The 15,332-nt window shown below is 38.3% G+C and overlaps 1 protein-coding gene across 3 annotated transcripts; it reads right to left on the bottom strand.

Annotated features, from left to right (window-relative positions):
* Nucleotides 1-2: 2 nt before the first annotated feature.
* LOC117914965 (NADH dehydrogenase [ubiquinone] 1 alpha subcomplex subunit 8-B-like) lies at nt 3-14,894 on the bottom strand. 3 transcript variants are annotated; one of them, XM_034830495.1, is made up of 4 exons: nt 14,788-14,873; nt 13,815-13,899; nt 12,821-13,029; nt 3-327 (listed from the first exon to the last, which is right to left on the bottom strand). In XM_034830495.1, exons 3-4 carry the CDS (start codon nt 13,006-13,008, stop codon nt 195-197), a joined length of 321 nt encoding a protein of 106 aa, XP_034686386.1. In that variant the 5' UTR covers nt 13,009-13,029; nt 13,815-13,899; nt 14,788-14,873; the 3' UTR covers nt 3-194. The 3 variants fall into 3 exon arrangements, with proteins under 3 accessions (XP_034686386.1, XP_034686385.1, XP_034686387.1); XM_034830494.1 differs by lacking the exon at nt 13,815-13,899 and having other exon boundaries at nt 14,788-14,894; XM_034830496.1 differs by lacking the exon at nt 13,815-13,899 and having other exon boundaries at nt 12,821-13,026; nt 14,788-14,878.
* Between the last annotated feature and the right edge of the window lie 438 nt (nt 14,895-15,332).

The following is a 15,332-nucleotide window of genomic DNA, read 5'->3' as shown; positions in this document are numbered from 1 at the left end:
TAGGAGAGAAAAAGAAAATCCTTACGATGAAAAAAGACAGCATGTTTAACCAATTTGGCAGAATTAGAAACAAACTGGACCATATAGACGGGAGGCATTCCACATCCAGAAACAGTTCCACTAGAAGAGCAAGCAACAACAGTATCTGCTTATTGCAGACTGCCCTAAATTATTGGGGGGGTGGAATTGGCCGGTCATTCCAAGGGGCATGCTTTCTCAAACTCTTGCTGCTCTTTGCGACATAAATCAAACTCGTTCGTATGGTAATACATGCAACCAGCATAAGCATCCATCTCTTTTGTGCACCTCTGGTGAAGATCTTTCAGCCTGCAGGCCAAATATCATATAATTTAGAATCTGCTATTATATGCACCTCCATGTGTCATTAGGCACATGACTCACGCACAGCTGTGTGATGCAAGTGTATCAGGTTTATTTTATAAATTTAAGAATCTTTTATTAAAAGGGTGAGATAATACCCATATTTGAAAAAACAACCTCATTAGGAAGAATCCTACATTCACAATACAACCTCATATTTTCAAAACATTCAGGTCATTCTTCCGAATTTGCATTTTTAATATCCCTTTAAATCAAATAACCCTAAATTCAAAGTAGGGTATTGACACAAGATTTGAAATCATGCAAAAAGTAACAATAGACTATGCAAATAAATATAAAGGAATCCTTGATACAAATAAATTAGCTACATAAGTTGTTTGCATACAGGTAGGAACAAAATCTTTAGGCTATGTTTGGTTTCCAGAAAGAACCAAGAAAAAAAAAAAATATATATATATATATATATATATATATATATATATATATATATATATATGTTAAGGAAAATGGTTTTCTCATGTTGGTTTTACTACAAAAAATACGAAAGAAAATCAAACATAATTAAAATTAGTTAGAAACTTGTGTATTTTAAAATTATTTAATCGTTATATAATCAAAGAAAATAAATAAAATGAATTTGAAGAAACATATAAAAATAATTTATTAATGTTAAATCTATTTTTTATTTTCCTTGATTTTTTAGTTTCTTCCTTTTTTTCCTCTCTATTTTCTTTCCTTCATACTTTCCCTCAAATTTTTCGGGAACCAAACATAGCATTAGGCAATCTATGAGACTAAAGGATGCCAAAGAAAGTATTAAGTTGTAGTACCATGTCCATTAAACATTGAAAACAAATAAGACAAGAAACAAATATGAAGAATATATAATGCCCAATATAGAAAAGAAGAAACTCATTCAAATAAAATACTAATTGGAATGATACTAAATAATTATAATACAGCCAAAGTTGAATATCGAAGAAGCATGTGAATGGAAAAAATCCCCTCTAACACCAAAGAAGCATGCAAATGGCAAAAAACTCCCACCTCCCTCCCTCCAATCACAAACAACCTATTTATCTCTCCTTTCACCCGCCAACAAGAGAAGCATGGATCTATAAAGTTACTGCCGAAATGAATCAATAAGTTCCGTGAATGGATTGTAAGTCTAAACCAATATGGATCTAGGAGCTGAGGGGTTTGGGCATGACCACATATATACTTTCAGTTGAATCCCTGATCACTATCATTAAGATGCTCCTTTTGAGTCTAATATGCTCTTCTCTAGGTTGATAAGAATCAAGCCCAGCCAATTTAAACTGGGAAGCTTCTATATCGCTAAAGTTTGTTCTCTTTGCTTGGAATGTGCAGACTGCGAATATACTAGTGGTTGGCCACTTTTTTACTCAGTATGGTATTATTCCATTTTTTCTGCGGAGTAGGGTGCAGGATGAGGAAAAGTGTTTTCAGATGAGTAGAGTAGTAGTAATGTATGGGATTAGGCTTATTGCTATTTGGCTAACATCTTAAAATAGAATCATAAATTAGAACCTGAGTTTGTTACCCCAATGATCGAGGAGCTGAGATCCAATTAGCCTAGGTGCTCAGAACAGAAGTTGGACCATAATACAAGGTATGTGAATCTTATCCTTCTATGATCAGCATTAGAAGTTTGACAACAATGTTGTTCACCCACATTTTTTTGATAGGTAATAAAAGGGGCTTGCATTAGAAGCATCTAAAAGGCGGCAAAACAAGTACACACTAAGTATGCAAATAAGGCCCAAAAAAAGCTAAGTAGTAAGGAGACGGACAAAAAAAAAGAAAGGATTTCCCCTTAACAAACAACCAATCTACAAAATCAATCAAAGACCACATTGCCTGTTAGCATTTAAATGCAGCATAGGTTATTCAGGTTTTGCACATGGGATTAATTAGGTTTCATTCACAAAAGATGGTATAGATGATTTTCCTTTCAGGCTTTGGCCAGAACTTACTTACAGGCTGGCTTCCATGGTGTATTAATAATGGTCCTCTCATTTGGATGACATGGCAGGAAAGGAATGCAAGGATTTTTGAGGATGGATAGTGAATATAGGAGGCAATCTCTCTCCTTCGGTCCCAGATGCTAGATTATGGCCATTATCCTCTTCAGGGCTTTTTTCAGTCAAATCCTTTTTTCTAGCATTATCTCAATCTTCTGGATCCCCTCAGAACTTTCCTTCAAAGTTCGTGTGGAAGTCTCAAGTTCCTTTCAAAGTGAAGTCCTTTGTCTGGTTAGTGGCACACAAGAAGGTGAATACTAATGACATGTTGCAAGTGAGAAGACCCTACAAAGCCCTTAGTCCTGATATTTGTATCATGTGCATGAGGCACGGGGAATCAGCAGATCACCTTTTTCTTCATTGTTCCTTGACAATTAGGTTGTGGCACAGGCTATTTCAGTTAGCTAAGATGGATTGGGTTTCCCCAAGGAGCATATATGACATGATGTCCATCAAATTTCAAGGCTTCGGTAATTCTAAGAGAGGGGTAGTTTTGTGGCAAGCTGCGAGCATAGCTCTAATTCGAGTTGTGTGGTGGGAAAGAAATGTAAAGATTTTCGAGGATAAAGCAACGAATTCAGAGGTCCTTTGGGACTCTATTGTTTTCCTTGCTTCCCTTTGGGCTTTCTGTTCCAAGGCATTTAAGGGGACTCCCCTTAATGTGATTCAGTTGGATTGGATAGCGGTGTGTTCTCCATAGGGATTGGCCCTTAGTGGGAGTTCTTTTGTTTTTGTGTATTTTCCTGTTTTTTAGTTGTCTTTGGTGGGAGGATTTCTCATCCTTCTTCTTGTACTTCTTTTTATATTAATATATCTTTGTGGCGTTTCCAATAAAAAATAAATAAATAAATATAGGAGGCAATTTAGGACTTGGCTTACTTCTTTTCCTCTCTCAGTGCTTCAGATGATGCCTTTGCCCATACTTTTCTGAGAGTACCAAATTTGAAACCTTGTTTGTGGTTCCAAGAGGTTGGTTGAGGAGAAAAACGAGATTTGGATACTGCTTCCAATGGGTTCTATATCAATCATGTAAATTTGAAGGGAGGTTTTTTTTTTTTTTTTTTTGAAGTAATCTAAGACAGTTAGGGATTGGAGAATTGCTCACAGGTTATTATGTATAATGGCATTCTCTAAACCCACTAGAGAGGGTTTAGCCACTGAGGTTGAGATAGTAGCCCCTTGGAGGGCATTCTACAAGCTAAAGCATTGAGTCAATCCAATCTCTAATGGAAAGAGATTCGATTATAGTTTTTTTGATAGGCAAGCAAGAAGAAATATTTATTAAGAAAGCACCCAAAAAGAGCCCCTTAAAATAAAAAATACATTGCATCCCAATATATTCTATTGAAAAAATAAAATCTCTCTCATATTTAATGCTATTTGGAAATCATTTTACGATTTATAATTTAGTAAGTAATTTTCTATTTCTTTGTTAATAATATTTATGATTAAATTATCTAGAATTTATAAATGAAAAAGTTAAATTATGTTATTAAATATACAAAAATATTATTTATTAAATAATACAAATCTATATTATTATTTTAGGTTGTAATATTCACATTTTTTTTATTTTTAGTTCTAAAAGTATATAATATTATTTTAGGTTGCATTATTCACATATTTAAAAAAAAAATCCTTTTGGAACTAAAAATTTAATTTTTAATCAAAATTTTGTGTTTTGCAAAATGAGTAGTATAAAAAAATTTGAGGAAAAACAAATGAAGAACATACATAAGAAGAATAAATTTATGATTCATATATCTCAACTTATGACTAGTATATCCTGTGCAATGGGGACATAAAAATAAATAAATAAATAAAAATTGGATATGTTGTCCCATCACTTACCTTTTTTTTTTATAGGTGCTATCCCATCACTAATCATATTCCATGTTTGGTTAAACATGGGATATAATAAATGATGAGATAAAATATGGTCCTTCAACCTTAATAGATTTTATTGAATGGGTGTGTATGCGTTAAGGGAGAGGGTTTTTTGTGCTTTCTTAGTGAGGCTTGGGTTCTTTTGTAAGGGGGTGAGTTGTTCTACACTGTATCTATTTGAGTTGCTTCTTTAGCGCCTCTTTTGCAATACACATATTACTTACTGATAAAAAAAAATAATAATAAATGATGAGATAAGTTATCCTATCTTATAGCCAACCAAACATAAGATATGACATATTATCTCATTTCTGAAAAAAGAGTGGAAAGTTCTCAGTCAAATCCCTCTACCTTGCTCTAGAGGCGGGTAGCCCTTCTTTTTTTCCTTCAAGTTGCATTTGGAATGTGTGGGTGCAGCCCAATATTGCTTCTTTGCTTGAGAGGCTAGTGGGATAAAGCTTTAACCTTGGATTTAATTCAAAAAAGGTGATGGACCTTGGCAAATAGATGTTTTTTGTGCCATGAGAAGGAAGAGACTATGACCCATCTTCTTCTTTAGCGTAAAAAAACAAGGGTTTTATAGGATTTGCTCTTTACTTTGCTTGGGGTGTCATGGGTGTTGCCTTCCTCAATTAGAGAAACTCTCCTTAGTTGGCATGGTTCATTTGTGGGCAAAAAGCATAAGAAGGTGCGGCGAGCAACTCCTCTTTACATATTTTGGACGATTTGGAATGCGAGAAATGGATTGGCCTTCAATGATAATGTGCTGTCAATCCAAAGACTCATACTTTTTTGTTTTTTCTCTTTGGTCAAAGGCTAAGTTGTTTATAGCTTATCGCCCTCTAACTTTAGTTAGTTTTATTGATTGGTTGGGCTCTAGCTAAGGTTGTTTTTTAGCCCAACCGGGTGCTTGTTTATTTGTTCTTTTTTGGTATGTTTGGCAGTGGGTGTATAGGTATTGTATACCTTGAGTCGCTCTTTTGGTGCCTCGTTTTAATAGTTCTTTTCTTACCTATCAAAAAAAAAAAAAAAATCTCATCTCAGATCCTATCTCATGTTATATCTATCCAACCAAACATAACCTTATAAGAAAAACATATTTATACTTTCCTTGTCCTAACAAAAATCCTACTTATTCAAATGCAGCCATACAACAAAATTCTCTAACCCAAAGTACTTGAAAATAGTTTCAAACATAACAAAATCACAATAAACATGACTAATCAGTAATCATTACATTACAAAATTAGCTTTGTCAAATATTAAGAGCCTGTTTGGTACTATTTTTAAAACAGTTTTTTGTTATCCAAAACAAAAAAATAGGAAAACACATTTGGCAACCAAAAAATAGAAAACTATTTTATGTTCTTAAAAACAAAAAATAAAGTGTTTTCAAATAACATCTTTTAGTTGTTTTATGAGGGTTGTTTTAAAAAATAATCATACAAATATGAGAATGCTTAAAAATAAAACATTACATATAAAAGTTATATTTGAAACATATTTAAAAACACAAAAAACGGGCTAAAAACATTTCAAGTTCTCAAAAAAATATTTGTTCTATAAAACATCATAAAACAATTTTAAAAAACTATTCTTAAAAATTATTTTCAAAAACTATTACCAAACAAGGCCTAATTTGTTTCCAAAATCTATGGCCTATTTGTTTCATGTCGTTAATCATGTACTTAAGATCAAATCTTTACTTACCCCCACCACAATCACATATTTAATGCCCTCAAATCATTTCCCCCCAAACAAATTGGTAACTGCCAAACTTTTTTAAAGTGCAAATAAGGGATTTTTGAGCAAATTTGATCAGAGTGTGAGATTATGATTTTGTCATTGTATTAGCAGTGGATCATGGGTAAATGGAAGCTGGGATGCTTTAGGTTCATTTAGTCAGAGTTAAATGACGTCATAATCATCTAAAAAGGCATATGAATTGATACAAAAGCACCCTAGTTTGGAAGGAAAGCGTGAGGATGAGAGCATGGGGTGAAGCTGGTGGTTCAAGGGGGGGAAGAAGCTACTTCGTGGTGGAGGCCAAATCATTCGAGATCTTGATTGAAGAGTTGGGAGGCAAGCTGAGAGGTTGCATTCGGGAGAGAAGCAAAGGGGTCTCCTCATGGATTAGATTCGGGGAGGCTAGTTTAAGGTGCTTAATAGATGGAGTGGAAGCTTGCTGTAGAGAGGTTTACAATAGTGTTTGGGCTTCTGGCTGGGAGGAGGGGAATGGAAAGTATAGGTTGGAGCGTCGTTCGAATGGGGCAAGAAGGTTCATCTTCTGCTCAGTTCGTGACATTGATTCAAAAAGGTACAGCATTATTGTTCCAGAGGGGAAGGGACAATATTTTGGTTGGAATTCCTTGGCTGAGAGGCTGAGAGATCTTGGTGTGACCCCCTTAGGTGGCTTGCAGGGTCCTAAAGGGTCAGAGGACTTGTTGAGGGCGAAAGGGGGCCCAAAGGTCCAATGGAGGGAGAAAGGGGTGGAGCTGAAAACATATGCAGATGTTGTAAGGAAAAACCCGGGAAGGGTAGGCCAGTCAGTTTGGATAGAAGTGGGGAAAAGAGTAGTGCGTGGAAGAATAGAACAAATGAGTCAGTGTTTGGTAAGCTGGTGGGGTCCTAGTTCAGGTCCTTGCCCTGAGGTGGAGTACGTAAGAAGTTGGGCACCGAAGCATTGGCCTTTGAAAGGGAATCTGAGGGTGGCTACGCTAGGCAGAGGATTATTGCTATTTGATTTCGAGTTACCAGGCAAGGTTGAGCGTGTTTTAGCCAGAGGTCTGAGAAACTTCAAGGAGAATGTTATAGTCTTGGAGAGATGGAACCCTGAGGTGGGGTGTCTTTGCAAGGAGCCCATTGCTAAAGAAGTTTAGGTAAGGGTGATTGGACTCCCCCTTCATTTAAGAAGCGTGGAGGTGTTTAAAAGAATTGGAGATGAATGTGGAGGATTCATAGCAGCGGATAAATCACCTTCGCATGAGATGCAATGGGCTCGGATCCTGGTGAGGTGCGTGGACAGGGAGTTTCCTAGCACTGCCCATATTGCTGTGGGGTCGGGTTGTTATTCCCTTCAACTTTGGTGGGAGTCTCCCCCCTGGTTCACGCAGGTGGTGTCGGCGGGAAGTTTCAGTGAGGAAGGTAGCTCAAGGGAAGGAGAAGAGGTTGGTGGAACACATCATGATCTCAACCGTGGAAGTCAAAGGGAGAAGGTGGAGCAGTTGAGGTTGCAGCAAGGAGAGAGTGACGTGTCAGCCTGTGGAGGCGATCCTACCCTCTGTCCTGTTGTGTTCTATGAGGCAGGGGATGCAATGGAGGGTAGAGTAGGGTCAGCTGATGGACGGGTTAGAGAGGGAGATGTGATTTCTTTGAATAAGCTGGACAGCCTTGCTCTTGGGCCAAGTATTGGGCTTAACAGGCCAGTCCATGGGGTGTTTTTGGGCATTTCTCAATTAAGTGGGGAAAGGCAGGGGCCTTTTAAAGAAACTCAGGAGGAATTGGATTGTGACTCAAGGCTCAATGTCACTTACGAGGTGAAAGGAGCGAGCTTTGGGCTTGTAGGCCCTGTCGCAGCGGAAGGAGGAGATTTAAATGGGGAAGGAATTTCGAGCCCTCGAGCTAGGGCACAATCGCCAAGCGTGGAGAAAGGCTTAGGAGATGCCGACCTTCTTGTCCTTGGGGAAGTACCTTCAGCCTCTCGTCCTAGGGCTCAGATGTTTAGCTTGGAGAGTGGAGCTTTTGTAGTAGAGGACCCTATCGTCAACAAATTGAGAGTTGCGTCACCGTCGGAAGCCTCTACGGTGACGAAAAGTGGGTCGTTGACTGATGAAGCGTTGCGCGATGAAGCTTCCAGGTATGTCGGACTACCTTCGTCTTCTGGTTTGATTTCTGAGATTGAGGGAGAGGAGCAGCTTCCTCTAAGCATTATACTGGCAGATGGCAGCAATGGGGAGATGGGCCCAGAGGGGAAGAGATCCTCGGGTGGTGAAGGAAGGGGGAATGAGTTCGAGGTTTTGTTACAAGACTTGGAAGGAAGAGGATGTCGATGGGATGATAGCTGCCTGGCGAGATTTAGCAAGTTTCTGGGTTTTTCGACGGAAGGATTTCAAGGAGAAATACTGAACTTGCTCCTAAGGAACAAGAGAAGAAAGGAGCAGAATATTAAGAAAGATATTTCGGGGTCCGCTAAGTTTGATCGTGAATTGAAAAAATTAGAGTGGTCCATCAATTACAAAGGGGCGAGGAAGGAGAAATCTCTGATTAGAGATGATGGGGATAGAATCTCGAACCTTAGATGAAGATAAAGATCATATCTTGGAACATAAGAGGGGCCAATGATAGGGATAAAAGGAAAGTTATTAAGGCTTTGATCAAGTCGCAAAGAGCGGATTTGGTGTGTCTACAGGAGACCAAAATTCAAGATATATCCAAAGGGATTGTTCACAGTCTTGGAGTGGGAAGATTCTTCGGTTGGGGTGCTATGAGTGCAAGGGGGGCAGCCGGTGGGGTAGTAGTATTTTGGGATAACAGGGTCTTGGAGTTAATGGGCATGGAGGTGGGTCTTTTCTCAATTTCCTGTCGCTTTAAAAATTGCGAAGATGGCTTCTTGTGGACCTTTATGGGAGTATATGGACCTACTATGAAACGGTATAGAGAGTTGTTTTGGGAAGAGTTAGGAGCCATTCGAGGGCTGTGGTCTGACCCTTGGTGTATTGGCGAGGACTTTAACGTGGTCAGATTTCCTAGCGAGCGCAGTAAAGAAGGAATATTGACTGGTTCTATGAGAAGATTTTCGGAAGTGATTGAGGAGTTGGCTTTAAAAGATTTGCCTCTCCATGGGGGGTTGTTCACGTGGAGTGGAGGGCTGAATGGTCTTTCAAGGTCCAAACTGGATCGTTTTCTGATTTCGGAGGATTGGGAGAATCATTTCAGTGGGGCGATTCAGTGTTCTCTCCCAAGACCAGTGTCTGATCACTTCCCAATTCTGTTAGATGGGGGTGGGACGAGGAGAGGTCCAATTCCATTTCGGTTCGAGAATATGTGGTTGAAGGAGGAAGGGTTTAAGGAGCTGTTAAAGGGTTGGTGGCAAGGATTTAATTATAGTGGGTCCTATAGTTTCATCTTGACAGAAAAATTAAAGGCTCTGAAAATTAAACTGAAGGAATGGAACTCGGAAGTCCTTGGTAAAGTGGGGGTGAACAAAGGGTCGGCTCTGGATAAAGTATCCTACTGGGATAATCAGGAGCAACTTAGAGCTTTAAATGAGCAGGAGCTAGAGGCGAGAAAGGAGGCTAGGGAGGAGTTCAAGAAATGGGCTCTAATGGAGGAGACTTCGTGGAGACAAAAATCAAGAGAAATTTGGCTGAAGGAAGGCGATAAGAACACGGGATTTTTCCACAAGATGGCAAATTCTAACAGAAGGAGGAACTGCTTGAAAAAAATTAAAGTCAATGGCACCTGGCTTTCAGAAGATCATGATATTCAAAGGGGAGTGGTGAGAGCCTTTAAGGACCTTTTATCGGATCCAAGAGGATGGCATCCTTGTTGCAACAACATTGAGTTTGACAGCATTGGGGTTGAAAAGGCAGCCAAGCTGGAGGAGAGTTTTTCTGTGGATGAGGTATTCTTGGCCCTATTAGATCTGAATGGGGACAAGGCCCCTGGTCCGGACGGGTTGTCCCTTGCATTCTAGCAATTCTGCTGGGATTTTGTCAAAGATGAGGTCTTGGGTTTCTTCAAAGATTTTTTTGAGAGGGGAAAATTCGTCAAAAGCCTGAACACCACCTTCTTAGTTTTAATCCCAAAGAAGTGTGGGGCTGAAGACTTGAGCGATTTCAGACCCATCAGTTTGGTGGGGGGTCTTTACAAGCTGCTTGCTAAGGTCTTCGCCAATAGATTGAAAAAGGTAGTGGGAAAAATGGTATCTTCAACCCAAAATGCCTTTGTTGAAGGTAGGCAAATTCTTGATGCTGCGTTAATTGCTAATGAGGTCATAGACTCCTTGTTGAAAAGAAAGGAAAGTGGGGTATTGTGTAAATTGGATTTAGAGAAGGCCTATGATCGCATTAATTGGGATTTTCTGCTATCAGTGATGCAAAGAATGGGTTTTAGGGAGAAATGGATTAGGTGGATTAGATGGTGCATATCCACCGCTTCATTTTCGGTTTTGGTCAATGGTTCTCCAATCAGTTTTTTCCGGAGCTCCAGGGGGTTAAGGCAAAGAGACCCCCTCTCTCCTTACCTTTTTGTCTTAGGAATGGAAGCCTTAAGTAGTCTCATTAACAGAGCAGTGAGAGGGGGTTTTCTTTCAGGCTGCAGGATAGGGGGAAGGAAAGGTGTCGGGAACCAAGTTACGCACCTGCTGTTCGCCGATGATACTTTGGTCTTCTGTGATGACTCTCAAGAGCAATTGGCTTTTCTAAGTTGGTTATTAATGTGGTTTAAAGCCATTTCCGGACTGCGCATTAATTTGAACAAAAGTGAGATTTTGTCAGTGGGTAGAGTGGAGAATGCTGAGTTACTGGCAGCTGAGCTTGGTTGCAAAGTGGGATCTCTCCCTTCCACTTATTTGGGGCTCCCTATGGGTGCTTCGCATAAGTCAGTGAAGATTTGGGACGGAGTGGAAGAGCGGATGAGGAAGAAACTTGCCTTGTGGAAGAGGCAATTCATTTCTAAGGGAGGAAGAATCACTCTCATCCGGAGTACTTTGGCGAGCATGCCACCCTATCTTATGTCATTATTGCGCATGCCAAGAGTGGTTAAATTAAGACTTGAGAAAATCCAAAGGGATTTTCTTTGGGGAGGGGGAGCATTGGAGAAGAGGCCCCATCTTGTTAAGTGGGTTGTTGTCTGTACTCACAAAAAGATGGGTGGATTGGGGATTAGAAATCTCTCCATTCTTAATAGAGCCCTCTTGTGCAAATGGAGTTGGCGTTTTGAGGTTGAAAGAGACTCATATTGGAAGCTTATTATTAGTATGAAGTATGGGATTGAAAGAGGAGGGTGGAGCACTCGTAGGGCTAGGGAGGGCCATGGGGTAGGGCTTTGGAAGGAAATCAGCAAGGAAGGTTTGTTACTGCTCAATAATGTATCATTCTCGGTGGGGGATGGTAAAAGGGTGAGGTTTTGGAAAGACATTTGGTGCGGGAACACCCCCCTTTGTGAGGCATTTCCCTCCTTGTTTGATTTAGCGGGTTCTAAAGATGCGTGAGTTGCGAACTATTGGGACCCAATGGGGGAAGAGGGAGGGTGGACTCCACATTTCCTTAGACCTTTCAATGATTGGGAGGTGGAGGAGGTGGAGAGACTCCTTTCATCCATTCAAGGGAAGAGGTTGGATGTTGATGGGGAGGATAGGATGTTGTGGAAAGGGACGAAAAATGAGATTTTCACTGTAAAATCTCTCTATAAGTCTCTTGCTCATAGCTGTGCAATCTCGTTTCCGTGCAATATTATTTGGAGTCCGTATGTTCCTACAAATGTGAGTTTTTTTGCTCGGGAAGCTTCTTGGGAGAAAGTCCTTACTCAAGATCAGCTCAAGAGGAGGGGCTGGATTTTAGCCAATAGATGTTGCTTGTGTTGCGTTGAAGAGGAAACGATAAATCATATCCTTGTTCATTGTTCTAAGACGAAGATTTTGTGGGATCCTGTGTTTTCTCTTTTTGGGCTTAATTGGGTTCTGCCGTTTTCGGTGAGAGACACTCTATTAAGTTGGTATGTTTCTTTTAAGGACAAGAAACATAGAAAGGTTTGGCGGGCAGCTCCTCTTTGTTTATTTTGGACGGTTTGGAAGGAAAGAAATAGGATAGTCTTCGATAATGAGGCTTTGTCGACTCAAAGATTGAAAAACTCATTTGTTTGTAATCTCTTATCCTTGGCTAATTCTTCTATACTTGTAGGCCCTTTATCTTTGTTTAACTTTGTGGATTGATTGGGTTCTTGTTGAGGGCCGGTGAGTGCTTGTGTTTTTGTTGTTTGTTTTAGGTGACTCTTGTATACTCCCTGTATGCTCCGGGTTGCCTTTCAAGCACCCTTTTTCTAATATATCTTTGTGCTTTTGCCTATCAAAAAAAAAAAAACTGTCAAACTTTTTAATTTCCTTCAATCGGCTATTATGCTTATCCATATTCCATGGTAATAATTAAGAATTTTGAAGTTCATTATTCCATGTAAGAATGCAATGACTGAAAGAAGAAACTGAAAATATTAACAATAGGATTTTCCCTGAAATGGTTGTAATCTATCTAAATTGCAGTTGACTAGAGGCTTGAGAAGTGCCCTGGACTCCTGTTAATACATTAAGGGATGGCAAGCAAGGATCATCATCATAGAGGTAAAAATCAATGCTGTAAACCTAAATCATAATGCAAATGACTGCATTTTGAATCAAAAAACTTGTACAATGTTCGACTTGAAAGTTAGTTTGATTCAACCATCATGAAATTCAAAAGTATTGCCATGAATGGTTAAGAATATTCAAACTTTTAGGGAATGTATGATTACTATATTGCAAAGAAAAATGTAGAAATTCTGATAATCCTTACAGGCCAAAGACGCAACGAGTGACTTCACGGCCTTTGTCGAGGCATTTCTCAGGATTTGGATCCTGCTTCTTGCATTTGAGGAAGGCCACATTTTCTGAGAAGCATCTTGACCCTATATGCTTTGAAGATGCCATCAGTACTGCTGATGTGGGGATCGGATGTCCCCCTGCATCCACTGTGCTCGCCATCTCCAATTCCAGAGATCACTTCTGCTCAGAAAATCAAAGGTTTTAGTAATCATTTGCATTCCATTTCAGAAAATATAAGATGCAGTATAGAACTGTGGGGAATAACTAGGGGTTGATATCTTTTGTCAAACATGAATTAAACCAGGTCCAGCCACAAGCTTCTAATCTGGGGATCCAAGTTCAGAAAATTTGAGTTGTCCAAATAAAACATCAGAACCCAGCACTCAGCTTATCACCAATACTTTTGGTTTTATACAGCAGCTTATAGTCTAAACTAGCTCAATCCCAGAGACTAGAACCATTTTCAAAATACATTCCCCTGCATGTTTTAAACGGAACAGTTACTCTTCACACTGACAGGACACAACTAAGTCAGCAATGTGCCATAGGAAACCAAGAATTAGCACTCCTCTGAATGTCATTATATGAATATTCATAAAACCATCAAATTACAGATATCTCTCACTTGTTTCAAATAACCTTCAAAGCATAGAAACAAAAACAATGTGATCTGAATCGGTTTTAAGAGCACCTAAAATTAGAGACACAAAAATGTGAATTAAAAAAAAAAATTGCAGACTCGATGTAAGATATCAAATGTGAATTTCATGAATCTGCTATTCCATAAACATGTTATTTACAAGGCAATCACAAGCTTCAGACACAAATTCAACATATGACTTCAATAAAATTTAAACTGAAGTACAGAAATGGAGGAAACATCAAAATGCTATTTCTATAACCTTCTGCATAGATCACTTTTCCCAGAAAATTTTAGAGTCAACTTAGTGAAGGGTAGAAGCAACCTTTTTTCTGAAGATTTTTTTTTCCTCAAATTGCTTCCAAAAATACTTTCAGATTCCAAACATCGGTGACCTTCACAAAATGTCTCTGCAATTCCAAAAATCTATACTATATATAAAAGTATGAAAAGTTTGTAGAATTCTTTCTTCCCAAAGTTATTATATAACTTATTTCCCCTCATATTCCACATTACACATTTATTATTTAGCTGCAGCAATCATAATAAATTCACCTTAAAAATCATAATAAATTCACTTTTATATTATTTATAATTCACTTTAAAAATCATAAACACACAATTCTACAAGATAATGTTTCCAAAATTCTGGATTGAGGTTCAGTCTGAAATCAAATCTTGTAATTCAAAATTTTCAGCAATAGCATTGTCAAGTTAAAGCATTCAAAGAGAAACCCTAGCCCTCGGTGGTCAAAACTTTACAATTCAAAATGTGCATCTAAACTGAATCTATTTTTATAGAAGAAAACATTCCCAAACAGAAAAAGACCGTCAATCTAACAAAAATTTCAGTCTTAGCTGTATTCCAAACTTGCAATTGTTCCTCGTCTGTTCAAAGAGACACCCTACATTTCAAATTTTCCAGCACTAGCATTCCCACGATATATAGCATTCAAGTGAAATCCAACCCCTTGCTTGGTTACCAAGAAAATGAAGAAAAATAAAAGAAAAACTACACTCTTCACTTTCTTTGCTATCAAAAATCCAAAGCAATGAAAATAAATAAAAAATAAATCTACAAATAAATAAAAATCGGATCAACTAAGCCAAAGAGTTATTCGAGTTTTAGGTAAAGCGTCATTTTCTGTATTCTCGAGCCCTAAATGGTGAAAAAATTACGATTCAATCTTTTTTCTTTTTCATTTTCACATTAGTTTCTCAACATCCAACAGGTTTATATCTAACCTAGAAGTCGATCGATAGATCGATTGAATTGGGAATAGAGACTGGAACAGTACCTTGAACGCAGGGATCGATCGAAAGAAACGCAGCGTTTGGAGAGAAAAAATCGAACGCCTTTCTGCAGATTGGAGACCGGTGCCTCTGACGCCAGCAAGCAAACTCCCCAGAGTCATCTGCCAGGTGAAATGGGCTGAGCTTTGGGCTGGCCCAATTTTTGACCTATTGGGCTGTAACTTGTAAGCGGGCTGATTTCTAGTACGGCATAATCCTATATAGATATAATATTATAATGAATATTTTATACATGTTTAAAAGGATAATAGAAGATTTATTTAATATGTATATATATATAATATCATATGCGATATTATACATAATTACTTATATACTCATTATGAAGTTTCATGAAAAACTTATTTTAGTAAATATCAATAATTTATACATATTATCACATAGTTTGAGATTCAATTATGACCGTTAGATCATATCCAGTTTCAATTTAGACCATCAGATGCACGGATCCAAATTGAAATATCAATAAAATATTTTATTTGAGATTTAATTTCTAAAATTTTATTAAAAATATGTGGTAATAACTTTT

Source organism: Vitis riparia, chromosome 5 (genome assembly GCF_004353265.1).
Source record: "Vitis riparia cultivar Riparia Gloire de Montpellier isolate 1030 chromosome 5, EGFV_Vit.rip_1.0, whole genome shotgun sequence".
Lineage (NCBI taxonomy): Eukaryota > Viridiplantae > Streptophyta > Magnoliopsida > Vitales > Vitaceae > Vitis > Vitis riparia.
The sequence above is the reverse complement of the archived record's forward strand: the minus strand, read 5'-3'. Positions and strand labels throughout refer to the sequence as shown.